Source organism: Antedon bifida, chromosome 10, assembly GCF_963402885.1.
Source record: "Antedon bifida chromosome 10, ecAntBifi1.1, whole genome shotgun sequence".
NCBI lineage: Eukaryota > Metazoa > Echinodermata > Crinoidea > Comatulida > Antedonidae > Antedon > Antedon bifida.
In genome coordinates, this window is record NC_136235.1 from 20,000,704 (window position 1) to 20,025,341 (window position 24,638).

The 24,638-nt window shown below is 37.8% G+C and overlaps 2 protein-coding genes across 4 annotated transcripts in view; one reads left to right on the forward strand and one right to left on the reverse strand.

Moving 5' to 3' along the window:
* The first annotated feature begins 29 nt into the window (after positions 1-29).
* On the forward strand, positions 30-9,443 carry LOC144853866 (uncharacterized). 3 transcript variants are annotated; one of them, XM_078711721.1, is made up of 7 exons: positions 30-100; positions 6,693-6,715; positions 7,198-7,347; positions 7,583-7,697; positions 7,870-8,353; positions 8,465-8,791; positions 8,876-9,443. In XM_078711721.1, the coding sequence occupies exons 3-7, from the start codon at positions 7,212-7,214 to the stop codon at positions 9,365-9,367; spliced, it is 1,554 nt and encodes a 517-aa protein (XP_078567847.1). In that variant the 5' UTR covers positions 30-100; positions 6,693-6,715; positions 7,198-7,211; the 3' UTR covers positions 9,368-9,443. The 3 variants fall into 3 exon arrangements, with proteins under 3 accessions (XP_078567847.1, XP_078567845.1, XP_078567846.1); XM_078711719.1 differs by having other exon boundaries at positions 8,465-9,443; XM_078711720.1 differs by lacking the exons at positions 30-100; positions 6,693-6,715 and adding an exon at positions 6,804-7,049 and having other exon boundaries at positions 8,465-9,443.
* Positions 9,444-9,980: 537 nt separating this feature from the next.
* Positions 9,981-24,638, reverse strand: part of LOC144853656 (DIS3-like exonuclease 1) — a 25,579-nt gene continuing 10,921 nt past the window's right edge. The window contains exons 8-25 of the mRNA XM_078711406.1: positions 19,582-19,694; positions 18,977-19,089; positions 18,469-18,622; positions 18,037-18,182; positions 17,537-17,635; positions 17,178-17,376; positions 16,675-16,760; positions 16,320-16,476; positions 15,850-15,945; positions 15,411-15,496; positions 14,921-15,075; positions 14,281-14,342; positions 13,955-14,056; positions 13,568-13,713; positions 12,208-12,296; positions 11,689-11,771; positions 11,201-11,323; positions 9,981-10,766 (exon numbers count right to left, since the gene is read on the reverse strand). Of these exons, the coding sequence (XP_078567532.1) occupies positions 10,608-10,766; positions 11,201-11,323; positions 11,689-11,771; positions 12,208-12,296; positions 13,568-13,713; positions 13,955-14,056; positions 14,281-14,342; positions 14,921-15,075; positions 15,411-15,496; positions 15,850-15,945; positions 16,320-16,476; positions 16,675-16,760; positions 17,178-17,376; positions 17,537-17,635; positions 18,037-18,182; positions 18,469-18,622; positions 18,977-19,089; positions 19,582-19,694 (2,168 nt within the window). The 3' untranslated portion in view covers positions 9,981-10,607. The remainder of the gene's footprint in view (positions 10,767-11,200; positions 11,324-11,688; positions 11,772-12,207; positions 12,297-13,567; positions 13,714-13,954; positions 14,057-14,280; positions 14,343-14,920; positions 15,076-15,410; positions 15,497-15,849; positions 15,946-16,319; positions 16,477-16,674; positions 16,761-17,177; positions 17,377-17,536; positions 17,636-18,036; positions 18,183-18,468; positions 18,623-18,976; positions 19,090-19,581; positions 19,695-24,638) is intronic.

A 24,638-nucleotide genomic window follows, 5' to 3' on the forward strand; every position in this document is an offset into this window, starting at 1 on the left:
TTGGCGTTGCATACACATTTTCTGTTCCGCTTGGTTGGAGTTTGTTTCGCGCGAAATTTTGTTTTGATCGGTGAGTAAACACAAGAAGCCAAGAAGATATATCTGTATTGTATTCACCCCGTTTAACAAAGTGCACCAGATACTCACCTATCTGGGAACTTCTTCCCGCTTGGGGCAAATCCAATTGATATATATAAATCCTCTGGTAATACTGCTAAAAGCCGTAATATCCTTCTAACCACGGCAAACTCCGTGGCTAACTGCCCCGATTCTTGGTCTGCTCCAACCGTCTGCGCATGACGCCCAGCCGTCCATACGTCACAAGCACTAGAACCAGGCGCCCGCAGACGGTTGGTAGGTTCGGGCCATTCATTTAGCGGCCACCCCCTTATGGTCGATACTACACTCCCCCCGGTTTTGAAAAAGAGGTAGTCCCCGGGGTCCCCTGGCCAGCGTTGCAGCCCAGTCCCTGAGACTGGGTTCAATGAATTGCTAACTGGTGATCCCAAACGTAGCACCCGGCCGTGGGCCTGGTGCAAATTACAACTAAACGAGCTTCTGTTAACTGAACTAAAAATAACCGTACTCTTCTCTTAATTTTATTAATAAACCAACAAAAACACTTCTGGGCCCCTTGGCGGAGCAAGACTATTCCGGGATCAGATCCCGGCCATTCTTCCAGGTGAGGTCCAGAACCTCACTGGCCTCCATCCCCGTAATCTTCCCCAGGGCTTCGGCGGCGAAGCCGATGAGGTAGGGAGAGCCTACCCGGTGGCCCGCCGGACGAAAGTGAGGGGCGTCCGTCTCCAGTAGGACCCGGCGCTCCGACTGGTACATGAGGTATCTGCAGGCCTCCTGCACAGCTGGGCACGCTCGCCCTACCCCCAAATTGAAACTGAAATAGGTCATTGGGAAGAATCTCAGGAATTCCTCCACAATGAATACCGATGACGAGAAACTGTGCAAAATCAGTTTCTGTCCACGGGGTACCCCCACCAGCCGAAGAAGGTCCAGCCCCCGGAGGTAACATTCCTCCCCCGTTGGGTCAGTCGCCGCACCCCGCATGTCATCCCTGAGAATGTACAGGAGCCCATCCTCCCCGATATGTAACCACTCTCGATTCAGCCATAGGTGTTTAGTCGCTGGACTGGATCTAAATAATTCCCCGTCTGGCGGTTCCCCCAATTCTAACCATCCCCTGATAACCGCTAAATCGGGATCTTTAGCCTGAAATTGCTCAAGCTCTTTACAGGAGTATCCCCAACACATGGATACCCGACCGTCGGGTTGTATAGCTGAAATCCCCCCCACATCGTTTTGAACCAAATTAATGGCACAACACGAAGGCCCCCGTACGACCTCGATCGTAGTCCCACCCGGGTCCACCAACCCCCCTTCATTAGGGTCCGGTTCTATCTGCCGGATTTGTGAGATCGGGACCACGTCATCTACGTCTTCCCGGAAACGGACCCACCGGCCATGCGCCCTGACACAATAAGTGCATCCCCCGCATGGTAAATCCCCGGGGTCAACTCCCTGCTCAAAGTGGTCAACCGGTTTGGCCTGACGGGATAACGCATCTGCATTCCCATGTAATACCCCCTTACGATGTTCCAGAACAAGATTATAAAGGCTGAGTTCCTCTATCCACCTAGCTAATTGCCCTTGGGGGTTTTTAAACGACAGTAACCAGACCAGGCTGTTATGGTCTGTTCTAACCCGGAAAGGTCTACCCAACAAATAGTGGCGAAAATGACGCGTCAGATACACCACCGCCAATAATTCTTTTCGGGTCGTACAGTAATTGCGTTGCTCCGCCGTAAGTCGGGTGCTAGCATACGCAATTACCTTCTCCCGTCCTCCTTGTACTTGTATTAGTTCTCCCCCTAACGCCAGGTCTGACGCATCGACATCTAAAATAAATTCGTCCCTGGTATTGGGAAGGGTGAGAACAGGAGGTGTAATGAGAGCCAACTTTAGGCCAGCAAAAGCAGCTTGCTGTTCGGGCCCCCACACAAATGGGACCCCTTTACCCAGTAATTCGTACAACGGGCCAGCCTTATCGGCAAAATGGTCAATGAATTCCCGGTGGTAATTAGCCAGTCCCAGGAACTGTTGCAACTCCTTTACCGAGGTAGGTACGGCCCAATCTCGGACTACAGTAACATCCGTAGCCGAAACCGATAAGGTATCCCCACCAACTACCCGGCCTAGGAATTCCACCTCCCGTTGGAAAAAGATACACTTTTTCGGCTTGAGCTTAAGGCTGCTTGCCCGGAAACGCTCTAAAACTTGTCGGACATTGCCCAAATGGTCATCGAAATCCCGTCCCATCACTACAATGTCATCCAGAAAGGCAAGAACGGTGTCCCAGGCTAGCCCCCTCAATACTAAACCCATAGCCCGTGAAAAAGTGGCTGGGCAATTTGATAGCCCGAACGGCATTTTAACGAATTCAAATAGCCCGTACTTGGTAATGAATGCCGTCTTTCTCCTATCATTTTCCCCCATATTAATTTGCCAGTACCCCCATATGGCATCCAATTTGGTAAACCACGTGTTGCCCGACAGAGCGTCGAGACAATCCCGTACCAAGGGTAGAGGATAGGCGTCTTTAATTGTAACATTATTTAGAGCCCGGTAGTCGATACAGAACCGCACTGAGCCGTCCCGTTTGCGTACCAACACCGGTGGGGAGGCCCACTCGGACACTGAAGGCTGAACCACCCCTGCTTGTAACATTTTATCGATCTCCTTTTCCTCCTCCCCGGCAAAGTGCATAGGAGTTGGTCGGAGTCGTTGTCGGATTGGCGGCGCGTCCCCCGTATCAATAGTATGCTCGATCCCCTTCAGAGTTCCTATATCAAATTGATGGGCGGCAAAGACATCTTGGAACTCAATGAGCAGTTGTTTCACCCTATCGAACTCAGAATCGGACAAGGTTTTCCTTACATCCGCTAACATTCCTTCCAGGTGTTGTGGTACCCCACCCTGGTCCGTGGAGGATTTCTCTGAAGCGTCAACCCCTACGGTGGACACCGATCCCCCTTGAGAAGCATGATTACCTTCCCACTCAGTGGCATTCCCCACAACCTCTCCATGTTTCAGTGTTACATATCTGCCCGTAAGATTCGCCACGCAAACTTTGGGAACAGTCCCACCCCGATGAATAGTGGCTGGAATTAAAACTTTCCCCTGATTATCGGGCTCAATGAAATAATCGGGGAGATGCTCCCCTGTTACATCTAACCGGCACAGTATGTAACCCGCCGAAAACGGAGGAAGCACCCTGCGCTTGCCAACCGTCACCCGGGCAACCCTAGGGTTAACCTCCCCCACCTCTTTGCGAAGAGAAAGTGTACTTGTTCCCACAAATAGTAATAATTTCCCACAATCGATAAGAGCTCGATTGGGTATCAAAAAGTCCCCTCCCAGCAACATATCGTCATTAATCGGCGCCACGTACATATACTCAGTGTACACCTCGGAACCTAATGCGAACGTGACTGGGCCTACCCGGTATCCCGGCATAGAAGTCCCCCTACCTGCTAATTTAAAGGAAAGCTCTGCAATTATTGGTGGGGCAGGGTCCAGCTTGGCAAATACCCGGTCTGAAAGAATTGTATAATCAGCGGCGGTATCTACTACAGCTACCATGCGAAGCCCATTTACAAACACCGTGGCATGCAATGCATTCGCTGACTCCACTCTATTTACCACTATGCATGGTTCCCTTTCCTTTAAGCTAACTATATCCACGGACACCGCCAGAGGATCCCCACCCGGGTACCCCTGTCCCTCTTCCTTTTTAGCGCACGAGCCTTCAGAACGCTGGCAGTCGGTAGTCAGGCCCCGACCCCCGACCCCTATTCGTTTAAAGGATCCTCTTGTTCCCCTACCTGCCTGGCTTGCCGCGCTAATTTCGGACATTCCCTTTTGAAATGACCCACCTCATTACATTCAAAGCAGCGGTCCCAGGTAGTAGTAGTGGATTGGGGAGGAGGTGGCGGCCCTGAACCCCCACCCGTTCGGTCCCCGCCCTCTACTATCTCCAGAACCCTTTTTAACAACCCTTTAACCTGGGCTAAATCCGCCTCGATTGCCATCACCCTCTTACCTAACCCACCTGGTCGGGCCTCGGACCCACCTCTAGGTGGTGGTCGGTAAAATCCCCTATTTTCCATCCCTGGCCTACGCTCGACTAACCGGACCAGGGGCTCCCCCTCCCCTTCACTATCGTTGTCGTCCTCCGGTTGGACGGAAGTGGAGGAAAGCGGGCGTGATCGCGCCATCGGCCTAGCCGAGACCGTTGGAGACCTGGCCTGGGGTGGTAGAGATGTTATTTCCTTTCCCCATTTTGTTTCATACAGAGATTGGAGGCTGTTAAATTTGTCGTACTTTCTAAGCGCCTCGGACATAGTCGCGCAGTTTTCAAAAAGTACCAATTTCCCCACCCCCGTGTTACGGCACCCAATACAGAACTTCATAGCTGAATGTCTCTGTATCCATTCATTGGAAAGTGGCTTGAAGGCTTTCCTAGTTAGGGTTAATACCCGATCGGCCCATTCCCCTACGGTTTCTGTCTCATGTTGGGATGCCGTCTCTAGTTTGGCCTGGAGGACCTCAGGAAGTTCATCCTCCGTAAACCGTTGGTCAAAGGCATGAATTATGTCCCAAAAGGAAATGTCCCCATCCATGGTCACTAAATTGGTGTAGAGGTCCGCCGCAGCCCCCTCCACGCACCAACAAAACGCCTCCTTCATTTCCCAGGGCGAAAGATGATGCTCTTCCGAAAAAGCCCTAAATCTACGTTTAAAGAAAGCCCAATTATCCTTCCCTCTATATACCAGGCTTCTCGGGACATCCTTAGATCGGAAAGGTTCCCATCTTGGCCTACCCCCTGACCTATTACCACTAGTTCCGGCCCTTGGACCTCTATCCCTTCGGTCCTGGTATAATACTGGCCTCTCTTCGTATCTACCCCAGGGTTGTGGAACGACCCATGAATAGTCCCAGTCCTGACGACCTGGTCCCTCCCGTGGACGACCGGATGACCATCCATAAGGAGACTCGGACCCCTGGTATCCGTCCCACCTCCCGGATCGGTCCGAAGTCCAATCCGATTCCTGATGAGTAGGCCTGTGTGAGAGTCTTGGTCTGTCATCCCTTGGACGATATCCAGGACGGTCCCAAGTACCATCCCCAGGGAACCCGTTCCCTGATCTATCTCCACCCCATGAGTTCCCCTCTCTCGTATTTGCCCATTGTCGGGCTGTACCAACTTCGTAATTTTGAGATTCCCTCTGTGGAGCCGGATATCCCCCTTTTGATACCGGAGTCCCATATTCTTTATTCCCGCTAAACTCTTTCCCCCTTCCACATGAGGATATTTCCCCAGCCTTGTACCGGAGAGTCGCTGCGTAGTCTTCTGCGGAACCCACATGAGCCTCCTCCCCACTAGAGTAACCCTCTTCCTGGTTCTCTGGAGAAAGAGAGAATTCCCTAAAGGACATAAACTTAAGCTTTTGCTCAGTTTTCCGGGAACGAGTATCGTCATTCCCGGGACCCACCGCCTTCTTTAGGACACTTTTAATTGTATTGGCGCCCTTACTAACCCCAGCAGACCCAGACGATGCCGACCCCTGCCGCAGGACCATCGGAGACATAACACCTAATCTATGGTGAGCCTTATCAAATTCTACTCCCTTTGCCCCAGAGCCTCCCCTTTCAGCTCCACCCTCAGATTCTAAATGTTGGGCTGGGGAATGAACACTAAAATCATTCCGATCATCTACCAACGAAGACACAGAACCCAACATTCGACGAAAATCCTCGGGTGACAACCTAGGGTTAGGTGAAAAATCGAATCTGCTTAAGAATTCTGGCTTCTTACTCAGACCCTTAATAGAACTTAAATCTATTACGGATGAAATATTCCCCAATCTGGTCCTAAGGGACAAAATTTCGTCCGCCCGAACCACCCCTATTCCCGGAATATCGCATAATTGCTCGAGTGTACAGAAATTCACTCGAATGCGATTCCCGTCTATGGGCATGGTAATCCAGACGCTACTATTCACTAAAGAAACCCCGTACTTTATTATCACCAAACCGGGAATTTTGAACCCCGCCGCTGGAGATCGATTCTCGATTTCCAAAAGCGAAATAAATATTAATTTATCACAATCCCAATAGACACACAAATATATGTATCCAATTAAGTAATACTAACCCACCGTACCGCAATAACGCGGCAAATGCTTTTCCTACCGACCTTGGAAACTAATTTGCATAAATATGCGGAACAAGTGTGTCTTTTATCGCACACACAAATTCCTTAGGAAAACAAGCAAAAATACAGGAATAATTATCCTTTTTTGCTCGCAGCGCCAATATTGTATTCACCCCGTTTAACAAAGTGCACCAGATACTCACCTATCTGGGAACTTCTTCCCGCTTGGGGCAAATCCAATTGATATATATAAATCCTCTGGTAATACTGCTAAAAGCCGTAATATCCTTCTAACCACGGCAAACTCCGTGGCTAACTGCCCCGATTCTTGGTCTGCTCCAACCGTCTGCGCATGACGCCCAGCCGTCCATACGTCACAAGCACTAGAACCAGGCGCCCGCAGACGGTTGGTAGGTTCGGGCCATTCATTTAGCGGCCACCCCCTTACGGTCGATACTACATCTGGTTAAATATAGCATTTTGGTAGGTCAGAAAGTAAAACTGTAACTCACAATGATTAAATGACATTATATAATCAAGCAGCATATATAAAGGCTAGGCCTCTCACACAGGCTATAGTAGGCCTACACTACAGCTAGGCCTGTCTGTAGTACTATACTACTAACTAGTGGCCTAGCTGGATATGATGAGCTAGCTTAGCTAGTAGTAGAGGACCTGGCCTGGCCCTAGCGAGGCCTATACTAGCTGGGCCTAACGAATAGTTGCGCTGTTCGCAGTAGGGCCTAGTAGGCATATGCTATAGACTGAACAGGTTGATTCCTAGTTAAAACACATTTCGTTTTTGAAAACAAAATAGGCAAGAATGATTTTTAATTTTACAAACAATTTCCACAATCACATGTATGGACTGGCATGTAGGCCCAGTAGCCTAATAAGTAAGGGGACTGGGAATTGATAATGTGTTCATATACTGAGTTACTATTTCTATTTTTTTTTTATTGCAGTGATTTTATTAATTATGGAACATTTGTCTGACCATTCTGCAAACAATGATGATGAGTATGCTGGAACTGATGATGACATTCCACCTGAACCACAAGAGTTGCCAACGTTGGATATAGATATTGCAACAGGAACACAGGACCCTACAGAAGGTTTTAAAATTACAATAATTGAATATTAACCAACACATTGTCTAAAAAATTCACTTATCACTAAAAAATGTATGTTAAACCTGTAGAACAAGAATTTACAGTACATCCATTTTGTGATATTCCAATGATCCTGTTGCATTTGTATTTAAGTACAACACAATAAGTATTTTATGCATTTTATGATATTGACAATGTTATTGTTTTAGTATTTGTTCTTCATTGGTATTTTTTCCAGAGGGTGATATTGGAGCTATTCTTGACGCTCATGCTGCTAACACTGGAGCAAAACAAACACAAGTTCGTGCCAAGAGAGTTGTTCGAAATCCTCAACCAAAACTTGACCCAGCAAGGTAATACTATAACCTCACCAATATTGGTACCACAATTCAAGTCATGTATTGTTGGCTAAACCCAGTTCAGTGGCGGATCCAGGATTTTGAAATAAGGGAGGCCCCGGGCCTAAAAATGGTGAAATGAAGTTAGTTAATTCAAGTTTGTGTGTACTACAATTTGTTTTTGTAGATTGTCTGGTGAACGTGGATTACCAACATTGGTAAGACACATGGAACATGTCAAATTTAAGGGAAAAGGTTATGAAAAAGATGATTTGAACCTATTAATGCATCGAATGGAGCATTGGACTCACCGACTGTGCCCTCGGATGACCTTTGATGAGGTCATAGCAAGAATCGAAAAACTAGGATCCAAGAAACCAGTACAGGTTTGCGTAAAGAAAATCCGATTGGATATACCGCTTCTCGATGATGATGAGCCTGTTCAGAACATGGAAACTGTTGAAGACAGCAATGCTCCATCAGGAGAAAAAACGCCAGAGAAGGATGAGTGGAATTTCGATGATCTGTTTGCCGATAAGCCGGTGGCTAAACCTATTAGTACACCTGTTATACCAGCTCAGGATGAATTTGATGAATTGTTTGCCGATTCCCAGACTTCTCACCAACCTATGAATATTCCTCAGACAGCTTCTACACCTCAATCTACTAGTGTAAGTTGAAAATACATCTCTAATAAATTTCATTCAGGCACATACTAAAAGTATTGTTTTCCCCTGTATATACTTCTTTAATATTATTAATTAATGTCTCTTTGAATTTAGAATGCTTTGACTGCCGAACAATTGAAACGAATTGAGGAAAAACGAAATCTTGCAGTTAGACGAAAAGCTGCAAGAATGGCCCAGGAAAGAGCTGAACAGAACCAGCTAAGCCAAGAAGGTAAAACAAAAGATAGAGAGAATGGGAGTCAAAAGGTAGATGAGGACATTATAGAAATAAATGAACAAACCCAGCTAAGCCAAGACGGTAAAACAAATAAGGAGACAGGAAGTAAACAGCTGGATGAGGATATTATAGAAATAATAGATGAACAAAACCAGCTAAGCCAAGAAGCTAAAATAAAAGAGAAGGAGAATGGGAGTCAAAAGGTAGATGAGGACATTATAGAAATAAATGAACAAACCCAGCTAAGCCAAGACGGTAAAACAAATACGGAGAAAGGAAGTAAACAGCTGGATGAGGACATTATAGAAATAATAGATGAACAAAACCAGCTAAGCCAAGAAGCTAAAATAAAAGAGAAGGAGAATGGGAGTCAAAAGGTAGATGAGGACATTATAGAAATAAATGAACAAACCCAGCTAAGCCAAGACGGTAAAACAAATAAGGAGAAAGGAAGTAAACAGCTGGATGAGGACATTATAGAAATAATAGATGAACAAAACCAGCTAAGCCAAGAAGCTAAAATAAAAGAGATGGAGAATGGGAGTCAACAGATCAATGAGGATATTATAGAAATAGATGAACAACACCAGCTAAGCCAAGAAGGTAAAACAAATAAGGAAATAGGCAGTAAAGAGCTAGATGGGGACATTATAGAAATAATGGATGAATCAGAAAAACAGACAAAGTTTAACATTGCAGATGATGATAATGATTGTATTGTAGAAAGTGACATTAATTTAAAATCAAGCTGTACGAATGAGGTCATAAGTATAGACTAAAATAATTATTTCTCTATATCTCTATTTCTTTTGTTCCTTTTTTTCAAATAAAAAATGTTCATGTTCATAGCTAAAACTCTCTGTGATACTTTTTTGTTTGTTTGGAGGGGATTGGTGTAGAGGCTGGGATGGAATATTTTGTAATTTCAAGCCCTCCTTTGAAATCCTGGTGTCCATGGATAGAGCCTGTACTGAACAAACATATTTTAAACAATTTAATAATTGTAAGCTAGATAAATTACAATTATTATCTAGAAAATTAAGTCACCTTGTATTTGGAATGCCACAAAATAGACGTACCACAAGGTTTATTCGTCCTATAATAGTCGACATTTACCGTAACCAGACACTTTTCCGATTCTATGTACTCCACATATGGCATTATTTGGTCTAGTATTAGGCAACTGTTGTAATACAGTGTAACATGACGTATCACATGTGATGACTGCATTATGTTAAGGTTTGTCTACGGTATGATACTGTACAAAAAATATAGTTACAGTAACAAGAACCTTACACTTACGGGAGATTCAATTGTAGAACTTGAATAGTAGTGTTTCAAACACAGTAATATGATATAGACAAATACAAAATTGTCTTTTTTTCATACAACATTTCATTTTTATTTTACAAAATCACCAATTTTATTACAGCACTTTAGATTCATGATAAATTAACCTGTTTATAAAAATATGAATTCCATAATAATGTGAAAAAACCATAAAAGAATTCATTTTCGTATTTAAAATTTACAAAACCATAATAAAAAGCGTAAAATATAAATAATTATGCATTACATTGTTTAAAATACTTAAAGTACTTTGTAACAAACTTAGAATTATATACATTACATACATTTTTTTTCCTATAAAAATAAATGAGTTGATCGATGCAGATCAAATACCAGTACATTGTAAAAAAGTCAACCGCAGTTTTAAATATGCAGGAACATATGCACTTGCCAAGGAACACATGCCAGCAGTTGTACACAGTAAAATGTGTTCATAACACACGCATGATGAAAATTAGGGCCAGGATTTTGATTGCATAACATGAGATGTTCCTGAATTTATGCTAAGTTAGGGGGTGGGATTATATTTGAGTAAAGGATTGTAGCAATAGTAAATATCCTATATTAATACTCTATGGAATTATAAATCTTTGGTGGAATTAATAAGGTATTGCCTGTTATGTTAAAGGTCAAAAGTTATCATGAAAATGATGAAAAAAAGAGCCTGAATCATGAACATTCTTGAAGAGCCATTAATTTAAAATTCCTTAATAATTGGTACATGTTGGAGTTGCTCTGACTGAACTCATTGCAAGTTTGTTTTGTTGTGCTGTTATCTTTATCATCTTCATTATCAGTATGCATCTCTTTTACAGCGCTCACAACATCCTAAGAACACAAAACACAAATGTTTGTACTAGTTATATTATAGAAACAGACGAGTATTGTAGCTATATATCAGGATTTTTTTTCATGACAAAAAAACAACTCTTCTCCCAAGAATTATAATAAGACTTTGTTTGTGTAGAGCATCTTGTGTATATGTTGGTCTTGTGAACAGGATTTTGAAATTGAAATTAGTGTCCTATCTTTTGCATTACAATTTGCAAAGATGGGAAGTGTATACTATCCTTGGCAATATGTCTTATTCATTCAACATAAAAGTAAAAATTACTATGAGAAATAATCAGTTGAATTATTCATGAACATACTGTACCATACGGTGTGATGCATCAAGCAGAAGGTTGATACTGTACCATATGATGTGATGCATCAAGCAGAAGGTTGACTAATGTAATGTGAATAAATTAATATTTATTTACCTGTACATTACTACAGCTTTTGTGTGCTTGGTTCATTTGTATTTCTTCATGTTGTTTATTGCTTACAAGTTCATATTTAATGTTATGTGAATGACTATGGGATAACTGCACTGAAATACGTACCTAAAATTAGAAACAAACATTGTTCAAGTATTCCTACAATACTCTTGAAAAAAAGTGTGATGTGTCCAAATATGGTAGTGATATACCCAAATATGGTAGTGATATGACATAATGTTCATATATGGGCACATGATGATGTCATATATGAACATATCTATACTATAACAAAAATTGTTCGGTTGCCTGTAATACAAACGCACGCATATCCATGGGCTATAAAAACTACACTATCATATTTGGGCACATCACATTTTTTTGTCATATAAAGTTTGATAGTGTAGACAGAGCTGTAGTGAACGGCTTTGAGTATCAAAATATGCATATTTATATTTACTTGGATAATCTTACAACAAATGTGTACTTACAGTGACATGGTCAAATAATGCATAGCATGTAGAAGAAGTCATGGTTGCCACGGTAATAGTGAAATCTGACCTTGATATTGAACCTAGTTGAGTAAAAAAAAAAATAGAAATGGTACAGTGAATTGAAACCACAAAGTTTGGATTGAATTGTGATAATTATACTGTACTGTAGGAAAGGTTATTAGACTTTTGGGTTTTAAAAAAAGTTCTTAACCTCAATACAGTGTCCAAGTAAAGTAAATTGTAGTTCCATGCACATTTTTGACAGGCTTCTACCTCAATGTTTAATCTTAACCTTTGTCTACACTATCAAACTTTATGTGACAAAAAATGTGATGTGCCCATATATGGACATAATGATGTCATTTCACAACCATTTTTGGACATATCACTACCATATTTGGGCACACCACATATTTTTTGTCACATAAATTTCATTTCATAACACAACTAATAACATAATGTAAACAGCACAATCTACCTGCATTATTGATATTATAAAGTGTAATGAATCGTTACCTGACGTCCATGTTGGATTGTTTTTCTCGCTTACATCGATTACAAGTCCGTTCTTATCTTGTAAAAACACCGCTCCTTTCATACCATACCTGCAATATTAAATGAACTTATTTTTTAAAATATGTTAAACAGGGAAAAATTTCTTTTTTTGAAATGTTGATTTTTTAGTTAAAAAGCACAGTTTTGTATTGTGTTTTTTGCTACTCTTTGCTACATTTTATAAATGTGTAGCAATAAGGTTGTTTTGTATAGCTTTTTGCTATGCTACATTGGCGAAATTATTCCCTGTAAATAAAAACAGACAAAAATGAACTTTAAATAAAAAAATATTATAAAAATATATTATTTGAAATAAAAATATACAAAAACTGTAAATGAAACCCACGAAACAAAGTCAGCTTAAAAAAAAGAAGTTTTCCACTGAGAATATGTTTTAGATTTAGTAAGATTTTATGGATGAATCACGGAAGCCATTGTTAATAATTGACACAATCAAAGTATTTGAAACATAAAATCCATAACAGAGCTCCTTTAATGGGATACTTCCCATTGGATCCCATAGCTTGTGGACTCAAATCCTGTCAAACACATGTACTGCTTTCTATTCTAACTCTCCAATGGATTTAAACAGATTTCAGCTTGGTGTATCCATTTAATAATTGTTTTGTGTACTATTGCATGCCATGTGACCCACAATCGTCCAATCAAATGAAAGAAATTTAGGTGTAGAATTGGTTTTGTGTAACACAGTGCAGTGTGCAGAAAGGAAACAGGGATGAGTTTTATCTGATTACTTTTGCATACTAATACAACATTGGCAGTACATGGACATTTAAATAGGTGAGTTTTGTAGATTGCATTTACATTTAAAGTGAAACACCATTAATTTCCAATTAAGCTTCAATCAATGGTCAAATTAATTGGATTGACATTTTCTATCTAAAGATCTGTCTACATTATCAAACTTTTTGTGACAAAAAATGTGCCCATATATGGACACGATGATGTCATATCACTACCATATTTGGGCACGTCACACTTTCTTTGTCAAATTAGCTTGATAGAGTTTAAGGGAAACAGGTTCAATTCATACAGTTTGTATTTTATATACAGTAAGTTATTAACTATGTCAACGATGTATTTTAATTTTACAATTTCTATACCTAGAAAATTCAGCAGTTAAAATGTATAGTTTAATTTTGATCTTGTATATCATGGCTAAACATTTCATAGCAAATTGTTAGGCTAATGCCATTTTTGTGGTGTACGTAGCTCATAAAGTGTAATTTTAATCCATCATTTGGTTCAATAGGAAGTGAACTATAATCAAAAGGTACTTGAAAAATGAGTGCACATTTACCTTGGAATGAATACTAGGAATCCATTGGATCTAATACTCTCTATGATGGCGTTTACTGTACAACACTCGTCAACTTCTGCATCTTTGTCTTTAAAGAAAACTGTTTGGAATAATTCTTGCGAGTCCTTCTGTGCGTGCTGTGAAGCCTGTAAATGTACACATAATAAAGAAAAATACCAAAAATAAACACTAAACATACTTTAATTTAAGTTAAATTCACACTTATTCAGTTTCACAAAACACAGAACAGTCTTAAGCTCTGTCTACACTATCAAACTAGTTTGACAAAAAAAGTGTGATGTGCCCAAATATGGTAGTGATATGACATCATCATGTCCATATATGGTCCAATGGATAAGGTGTAACTTTAGGAGGACACCAGCTTACCCTATGTTTGTTGTTGATGTGCTCACATATTTCCTGCAGTTCTTTATTGACAATTAAGTTGTTGTTGTCACCTTCCACAGCTGCCATTAATAAACGATGAACCTAAAAGATGATGAAAAAAATTAAAAATGGTATAAAAAGGTAACATTTTCAAACCACTTATGTGTCAATTTTAACACAAGACTGCCAGTAGACCTTGATTATACATTGAAAGTGTATTGTTTCAAATAAACACTTATACATATGATAGGTGGAATATATTTGCTATCCTCAAGTTAAACTATAATTCTGATTCTATACTCTATAATACATGTTGGTATACTTACAATTACATCAGCATATCGTCGAATAGGAGATGTAAAATGTGTATAGCAATCCAAAGCCAATCCTGAACAGAAAAAAAAATTGTATTATAAAGCCTTGTCTACACCAACTTTATGGGACAAAAAAATGTGATGTGCCCATATATGGACATGATGTCATATCACTACCTATTTGGGCATATCACTACCATATTTGGGCACATCACACTTTTTTTGTCAAACTAGTTTGATAGTGTAGACAGAGCAAAATACAGGATATGAAATGTTTATATATTTAACCTGTATTCATCCTTTCATCTTTTATTTATAATAGCAATATCACTTTCACTTTTAAACAATGTTAACATCTTATTTATTTTAATGGTTAATTTAATGATTTAATTTAACTTAATGGTCCTCCACTCATGCGTGATATTATCACAGTATTGCCTATGTTATGGTTACATGTTGCTCCCGGATTTGTTACTTACTGTTTATACTATTTACCAGTAATATCACTTTCACTATAAACTTCTATCTTTAACAACTCATACTTATACTCCTATACTTGTTTTTTACCTAACATTTAAATTGAATAAATCTGGCCACTTTTAAGTAAAGTTGTATTTCAATTATAATAAAAAAAAAACTATGTTGTTTTTACCATAGTGAAAGAACTGATCCCTTGGTAGACTACCGGTAGAGAAGTACAAAGCATTTGACATGGCTTTTGTTGCGAGAGAGCGTAACATACGGTTTACATTCACGTCTACATCATCAACGCATTTATCTAATGAGTCTGCTAACGATTTGCTTGTACTATAAAAAAAAATCCATTTTGAATAAAAGCAGGAACTACTTTCGTCATGTTAAACTGATGATGTGCTACCGTGACTTAACGGATGTTATACAACACTGTTTATAGATATTAGGATGGAGTTGTATGTAAAGCTCTGTCTACACTATCAAACTTTATGTGACAAAAAAAATTTGATGTGTCTATATATGGACATGATGATGTCATTACTACCATATTTGGGCATATATCACTACTATATTTGGGTACATCACACTTTTTTTTAATCAAACTAGTTTGATAGTGTAGACAGAGCTTAAGAAATATAGAATATAAACATTAAAATATTACAGAATACCTTGTGTCAATTTCAAAACCCTTAGCTTTTGCACTTTCAACAAGCTGCTGAAAGTGGTCCTGTCTTGGCAGTGGATGATATCTAAGCTAAATTAAAAAATAAATAAATAAAAAATAAATACAAAATTGTTTTTATTCTTAAAATGAAATATTCCTTTTGACTTGATTGATTCTTGATTCTTACTACTGTATTAAGCTCTGTCTACACTATCACACTAGTTGATGTGCCCAAATATGGTAGTGATATGCACAAATATGGTAGTAATATGACATCATCATGTCCATATATGGGCACATCACATTTTTTTGTCACATAAAGTACATAGTGTAGACAGAGCTTTAGGTATAACCCTTCATAGAGGGCCCCTTGATTGTCAGCATACGCTGTTTAGGGTCACCCTCTATAAATTTTGAAAACACATAAAAATCTGTTAGCATACCAAAGAACATAGCGGATAGGTTTCAACAATCTTCTTAGCGACCCAATGATTTGCGAATATCATGCATTCAGCTATGGTCTCATGAATTTCCATTGTCTAGAAAAAATATGTAAGAAAATATAAGTACAGGTGTACAATAGTAAATACATTAATACATTTTTAATTATTTGTATTGGGATTTACAGTTTCAAGAAGAAAAATTTGGCTTATATACAGTGTGTAATATTGCAATGAAAATTGATTTTTTTCATTAAACATACATACAATACCCAGATTGTACCACATATATGATATAAGATTTGAGTTTGTGCTTAAAATTATTTTTTTTTATTTTAATTAGTTTATTTTTAAAAGTGGAATGCACTTTAATATTGATTACAGGGCTAGGTATATGGTGGTTACACATTGCTAAAGGTGGGCGTATAAAAATGGGGTTATAGGGTGGGCTTATACCAGAGTAGTAGAATCACCTGTTTTGGTATTAAGTTCTCAATTTCTTGTTCTTCATTCAGCTCAACTTTAACCTCAAGACCTTCAAGTTGAACAGCGCCCCCTTTCACCCGGTTAGCTTTAAGGTGTCTTGCAACGTCCATTAGTTTGTCAACACACCATTTCAATCTTTGCATTCTGCAAATTTAATTTATACGAAAGAATTTAATTACTACTGAAAATACTGAAAAACTTTATTTGTCCATTATCATAATAAAATAACAATAGGAATTCTTTTTAAAGATTGGCAAATATTTAATTTATATGAAAGAATTAAAAGTATTTATTAATAATACATATATTGCAGAAACTGAAAATGAATAACGAAATGTATACCTTATTTCTACTGACATTGCATCCATGCCGTTTAGTTCTGGAATATCCGCTCTCACGTCCTTCCCATCATGCATTGCTTGAGCTGCCTGATACAACAAGAAGCCATTTTTACTATACTTTAGACTAAATTAGGAACCAGATTACCCATTTAACAAATAAAACTATTGAAACTTGGTCCAACTCTGTACCTTTTAATAAATCTAAATAACTCTTTATTGATATTTGCTCATTTGGCTACTACTTTATTTTGTTTATTTCTGTGCACTGTTCTGGGTTGACCAACTAACATAGGTGTTTAGCACCTGTTTGGTCTTTCCTTGTCTTTTATATTTCGTTTTATCTTTTTCTTTGTATTGTATATGGCAGAAATTGAATAAATAAAAAATGTAAAAAATGTTCCTAGTGAAAACACACTGTGATAATCAAACTTTACTAGTGTTTATTCAAAGGCATTCTATTGTGTACAAGTGCACTAACCACCAAGCTATGTGCGTACAACATACCTCATAAAACATTTTATGAGCAGATCTAATAATGGTCCTTCCATACCACACATCCTTTACTTGATAGGTGACCGGGTTCAGGTGCCAGATTACACTGACTGCATAACGGTCAACTCCACTGACCAATGAACATAAGTCTGCACTTAGAATGCTTGGTAGCATGTCAAACCGCCGGTCAGCCAAATACACGGTAGTAGATCTGAAACAAGTTTATTTATTGTGGTATAATAGTACAAAGAAATAGTAACCACATTTTAAAAGTTTTGTGCAATAATGTGTATGTATTCTATATATTAATTTTTGTTTATATTTTATATTCATGTTTTTTATCGTCCTATAATTAAAATATTTCATGATACCTTTGTCTAGCTTCCACGTCTGTTAGAGAGTCTGGATGAACAAAATGAGACACGTCAGCTATGTGAACTCCAAGCTCCAGATCACCGCTTTCAAGCTCTCTAAAAGTTAAAAAAAAATCAGAATTGTATTCAAAATACCGAGCATCCTTTAAGACCAGTGGTAGAGCCAGGATTTTCCCAATAGAGGGGCTGCCTAGTTTAATGTGTGTTATGCTTTGTTTTATGTTGATAGTCACAAAATAATAAAGATTGTTGCACAAGTAGTTGAGTTGGTTTTGTTTCCTCTTTATTCCCACAAGTTTGCGCGTACCCTTGCGTTTCCCTAGCGCTACACAATTTTATCTTACAGTATTACACCTAGCGAAGGGGCTGCCTATAAAACAGGGTACCTTGATAGGCCAGCAGTACAGTGCCAGTACACTATAAATGTACCTAAAATTATGTTAGCGGTATTATTTATTATTTGAATTACCGTAGTTACAATTAAAGAATTTACCTACCTAATAGATAGTGTATCATCAACGTCTTCACATCCAATAGGATCAATACTAAAGATTAGTAGATCTCTCAAATCTAATCTCTTGCTAATCTCTTCTTGCGTTGCTGCCCATGGATCATCTTTATTATTAGTTGGTAATTCAAGTTGCTAAAAGATAACCCATCAAGTTATGAACAATCATTAATAAGGTACAAACACATTAGAACACATAATTAGCCAAACATGGTGGTCTCTTGATAGGGATGTCCCATGAATAGGGGTGTTCCAAAAGAAGGGTTATACTGTTGTTATATGGCACTACAATACTGTATATAATGCACTATACTGTATATAGTGCACTATACTGTATAATATAGTGGGTTTATACTGGGGGCATATACAGTAATAGCAAAATATTAATGATTACGTTTTTGAAAAATGAAAAAAAAATTACCTGTTGTTCAGAGAATTCTGCCATTGATAATTGATACTCAGCCATAATGGTAGCTATCTCTGTCTCCAAATCACCAATTGGTCCCAACCTACGAACTAGATGGCCGTTGGGGTACTGAGAATTGCAATCCCATGAGTCTATGCGAACTACAATCCTAGTAAATAAATCAGTAATTCAACACATGTTCTAATAATGAAATGTTGATATAAACTTTGTGGTACACCACATATATCAGTTCTGAAAAGAACTGTTGTGTTTCTTGATGTTTCGATCAATATGCTTTGATCTTCCTCAGAAGTGTGAAATGATAAAAATTAAGAGATGGAAGAAAATGAAACTTCAATAACTAATTTAAGTAAATAACACACATGTTAATTGAAGCTACCAATATATTTTTGGGGGAATTTAATTAGTGTTTATGAATGTATACTAAATGATAATATCATCATGCTTGCATTTTACTGAATAATGTGTAAGTGGGAGCTACAGAGTGTAAAGCAACATTTACCGTTGATCTTGTAGACTAGCAACTTGTGATGTTGTTATTCTTATCTTGGGTATGCTGTAGTCATATGGTATGACCAACACTGCTCCTGATTTTCCACTTTGAACACTGCTTCCCTACGGATTCAATATCAAAGTTAAAAGTTTAGTAGATCTTCAATTTCGGGACAGAAGAAAAAAAAAATTTTACATGCATGTACAGCCCATTGCGACAGACCTATTCAGGCCTATTAAGGAGACATGCTCTTGAATGTGCCTCAATCCTCTATATTTATATTACACACTGCGGCAAACCCTATTTAGGAGATACCTTATTAATAAGAAGATACTTTATTGGGCCCAAGCAGTATCCCCTTATCCATCGCTTGTGATTGGTCAAATTACTTGTGTCGCAAGGAATCAAGCTTTATGGTTATGTACTTATCTTCATTACCTAAAAGGAAGATAGACTAGGTAACCCAGGCTGGTTAGCGCAGGATGGGTAGCCCAGGCTGGTTGGCCCAGGCTGGGTAGCCCAGGTTGGGTAACCTAGAGTGAATTGTATATAAAGCTGATACTAAATCCAGCCTCCACGGTGGTTTCTATCTTTGCAATATCTAAAATAATGACCTCATTTTTTGGTAGGGTAGCAACATAGTCTCGTAAGTTTCTCTGAACGAGTCCGACGACTCTCGCTGTTGGTACGTTATTTTTATCTTGATAATCATTATCACTTTCGTTATCTGGAAGAAATAATAATAAAATAATATTTATTATTTGGAGGTAGAAGTGCATATGGTCATAAAATATTGTATTTATTAATACAAGCTAATTTGTCAACTTCGATCCGTTTACTACATATTTATATTATGTATATAGACACAGTGCGTCATTCAAAAATGTATTTTGAGGTTTATATTACCTCAATTACAATAACTGAAGAAAAAGTTTCTTACTGCACGTACGCCATATAATAAAAATGTCAATATTCATCCGGCATTGCATAATGCCTTAAGCTCTGTCTACACTATAAAACTTTATGTGACAAAAAAATGTGATGTGTCCATATATGGACACGATGACATCATATCTCTTTATTTGGGCACATCACACTTTATTTGTCAAACTAGTTTGATAGTGTAGTCATAGCTTGTTATTAGTATGATGTGCCCAAATATGGGAGTGATAAGACATCATCATGTCCATATATGGGCACATCACATTTTTTTGTCACATAAAGTTCGATAGTGTAGACAGAGCTTTCTGAAGCGTATCGGCTATTTTAATACAGTACTACAGTATATTTAAACACTAAAGCCAGACTAATGCCAGCCTTTTGACCCGATTTTAAACTATAGTTGCTTGGAATTGTTGATTAAAAGTGCCTGGAGTTGTGCAATTGAAGATACGCGAGTGCTTTTACAATGGTAACTCAACAATCATCTGTTGCGGTCAAAGTTTAAATTTTGGTCAGAAACCCAACGAAATGTGCAGTGACATGGTGACAAGCACGTAGACTGGATTGTTAAAGAGGGGAGGGTTCTTTTTGCCTAAAAGTGAAAGGGGGGCAAACTTTGAGCGTTACCAAAGCTTAGAATAATATATATTTAACCCTAGAGTTAACTAAATTTGCCTGCTGCTCATGATGATCGGTAGACTATTACTAAGTGTTTGTTTGAAAAAGGCACTTCAGAAGGGTAAGGGGGTAACCCCATGGTCACAGGCTTGGGTTGGCCGTTCAAGATAGCTGTGGGTGGTAAACATGAGTACTATAGCCATATTCAAATAGAATTGAATAGGATTTTTCTTTTCATTTATTAATTATATTGTTTATGAATATAATTATGAATTTAGTTTCTCACATATCTATAATTGATCATTAACTATCGTTTTTTTTTTTTAAAGAAAGAAAAATAACTCTTATCCACCAGCAACAGCGAACAAACCTTATTTCTGCCTAAAGCTCTGTCTACACTATCAAACTAGTTTGACAAAAAAAATGTGATGTGCCCAAAAATGGTAGTGATATGACATCATCATGTCCATATTATATGGGCACATCACATTGTTTTGTCACAAAGTTTGACAGTGTAGACAGAGCTTTAGACCTACAAAACAGATAGAACATTCGAGAATGGCTTACATGCCGATGCCTGCATGATTAGACATAAGCCATATTGAGTAAACAAAAATATGTCAATAGATCGATGATTTATTGCCGGATCTTTGTACCATACTAAACCAAAAAATTCCAAATATTGTTGTATGTTTACTTTTAATAAATGTAATCCATAAATTGCCTGTTAAATAAATATTAGGACAAGAAAAAATGTGTTAATGAAAATCAATTTAAATGTTTATAGCCCATTAGACACCTGGTTTGAATTTGTCATAATAGGGACTTTACACTAAATACTAATTTTAACCTTTAATGGATAGATTAATTGTACTATTGTTAAAAGATAGTTTTGTGCAATGTGTTCTGTATCTTTATCTTGAGTGTTCTGCTTTTTTAAGTGCCACAATCAAAAGTTGTTTTGGAATTCTAATCTTTCAAATAATTGTTATTGTTAATATAAAATAATAATAAAAAAAATAATCAGATTCATAAAGTAGATATTTAAAAATAGGTCACTCCTTTTCAATAAGCGTGAGGTGCTTTGTGTCTCAAATTAGTGTTAAAAATGTTGTATCTTCTAACACTAGATGAAGTTTTTATGTGCACAAAAAGGAGTTGCTTTATAAAACCAGAATAAAAGTAATTTCACTCTTCCTGATAAAACAATATAACTAGACATGAAACTCGTCACTTTGACGAGTTAGTTATCCGCACCACGACAAACGCCACGTGCACGTCATACGTTGGAATATTGCACACAGATAAAGTTTATGGCATTATGACAAGAACTGAAGAATATGATATGCTGTTAGTGCTGAATTCTGTCAATTTTGTGTCATATAGTATATACATGCAAACAGTATAAGCTGTATACATATTACATACAGTGTAGAATAGATGAAATTACGGGACCCGCCATTTATTCCAATTTTTAACATGGCGACGGTATCAAAATGAAACACTTAGATAGCAATTTCAGAAGGAAATTATCTCAGGAACAACATATTAACGTATAGAAGAAATTTGAATACGTAAAATATAGATGCGCACCCTTTTAAATGTGATGAACTATTACACAAAATATGAAAATACAACTTTTTTTATTCAACTGGCCATATGATGACGTCACAACATCCGATTGGCAAAATGTTTACATGAATTCGTATCTACAATCCAATAGCTTCCAGAAAACGTTTTAATCGTGATTATCACATGTTATTCTTACGAGCTATTACAGATTAAAATTTACTGTAAAGATGAAATTAATGACCCGCGTAATTAAAATTTTTAGGCATGATGACGTCATAAAAATTAAAATATTTTTATCTCATGCTAAAGAAAGTTGATTGACCTACACCATATATAAATGTAGGAGAAAAAGGAATACAGATAAGCGTGATGCGCTCCATTGAATGTGATGAGCAATAACGAAAGAGACAAAAATCCTATATTTTACATTCGTGTGGCCATACGATGACGTCACAATGTTTTTTTAGCCTTATTGATGCATGATCCGATATCTACAACTCATCAACTTCTAGATTTTGTAATAAAAATAAACGGTTAACGGTTTACTTTAGAAACTATGACTGTTTAAAAAAAGACATAATTTTGACGATTTTTTAAGCTTTTTCATAAAAAACGCGCACGAATTGTCTAATTCAACGTGTTCGTATGGCGTTATTTAAACTGGAAAAGGTCTAAATTGTTTTCAAAATTACTAGGAAAGGCTTGAAAAATGTAATTCAAGAGAAAAAAATATGTTTTAAACGCTACGTGCGCACCGCGCGCGTAAAAAATTGTGCGCCCGTGGGAATTTTTGACATGCTCAAAATGACAAGAAACGCGTAAAAAGTTGATTAGAAATTAATTTTGTGCATTTTGAAATTTTAAATGCACGTGCGCGCGTAACTTCTTGTGAAACATGCCATTTTTAATCCGTAGAAAGTTTGCCCCTGATATGACTTAAATTTTGTCAAAGTGTCAATACTAAATGACTTTTGGTTTTTAATCTATGATCAATCATTGAAATTCATAAAATTGCGCGTAAGTCACGTTGCGCAACTATGACGTCATTCAAAAATAGGAGGTGCACAACTTCACGTAAATGCCCATATGTTGTAAAAGTTATGAAATGTTATGTTTACACATTTTAGAGGAACACGACTCACAAAAAGGAAGGAAGGAAAGAAGAATAATACAGAAAAAAAATATTGATCTCATACAATAACAAGGAGTTATCCGCTTGGTATACCAAGCGGATAACTAATTACTGGATGTGTGCCTTTGTTTTTGGAGTTTCCTGTATAGTAAAAACAAAACTACAAACATCTTGGGGTTATGTTTCAGGACAGTAACTCAACAGCAGCCATGTGGTTGGCCGAGGAAAGCAAGCAACTCGTGTCTGTGTTGTGGATGGGCGGGGTTTGAACAGGTGTCTAACATGGGCTCATAGTTGACAATGTATAATTAACGTCCTCTCATCTCTCAATAAAAATATGCTCTTATTGCATTTTTTAGATGCTTTTAATGTCATCTCATCTCATAAATTAATAATTGATGATGAGAAAAAATCTATAGCCATACATAGAACAAAACGATACAACTAGGACTTTGACAAAAATTTGACGTTAAAACACTAAACTAATTTTAAGCTTGGCTCATATTTGGAAGTAACGCAAGGATGTAAACCAGTCGTAAATTAACCAATCACACAATGAACTGTCATTGTGATTGGTCAACTCACTTCTGTTGCGCCTACGTTGTTGCGTTGTATCCAAGTAGGAACCAGACTGATAGTCCAAACTAAGCTGATGACAGCTAAATTAATATTATTGTCAATTTAAGATTTTTAGTATGTATTACATGGTGTTCGCAATTAGTATGAATGGTACTTGAACCCTTTACAACTACTTGTGAGAGATGGCTAGTTTGATAAAAGTCAGAAATTACACCAATAGTTATATAATCTGTGTACAGCTATCTATCTGTACAGCTATAAATCAAACATTGTTTCTAAATATTGTATAATCTTCAATTTATGTATATATACAGTTCCGGCAAATCATTCAAATTCCAACAATTTTTATTGACTGGCGATCGCATATTAGCTTCCTGTCATATTGTGCAATGTTTACCCGGAATAAATGTCTTTGTTCTTTCTATATGATATGATCCTACCAACCAAATCTGCGGACGGAAGCCATTGTTATAAAGTTAAATATTGACATTGACACATAAAGCTGTACTTTGAACATAGTGCGGGCAATCTCCCAGCATGCTTTAGCGTCGTCTGCTATGATTTACACAATCACAATGTGATAGGTCTCTGTGGAGGATATACATACGATTGGTTGGTAGCGTGTTTGAATTGTATAGCCAACACAATACATTTTGAACTTAAACAAGGAACTCACAAAACAATATACAGTAGCAACTTTTTATAGAAAAACTTTTAAGAAAATAAAGGTGAGAAAATTATCTTTTGTTTTACTTTCATTTCATTAAAATTTCTCATCATTATTGGTTCATTTTTGTTTTCTTTTTCAAATAAAACAAATTAAAATTG

Coding starts and splice junctions, on each gene's coding strand:
- LOC144853866 (XM_078711719.1), top strand. CDS start 7,212: ATGGAACATTTGTCTGACCATTCTGCAAACAATGATGATGAGTATGCT. Junction 7,348..7,582: donor AACACAGGACCCTACAGAAG/GTTTTAAAATTA, acceptor TATTTTTTCCAG/AGGGTGATATTGGAGCTATT. Junction 7,698..7,869: donor CCAAAACTTGACCCAGCAAG/GTAATACTATAA, acceptor TTGTTTTTGTAG/ATTGTCTGGTGAACGTGGAT.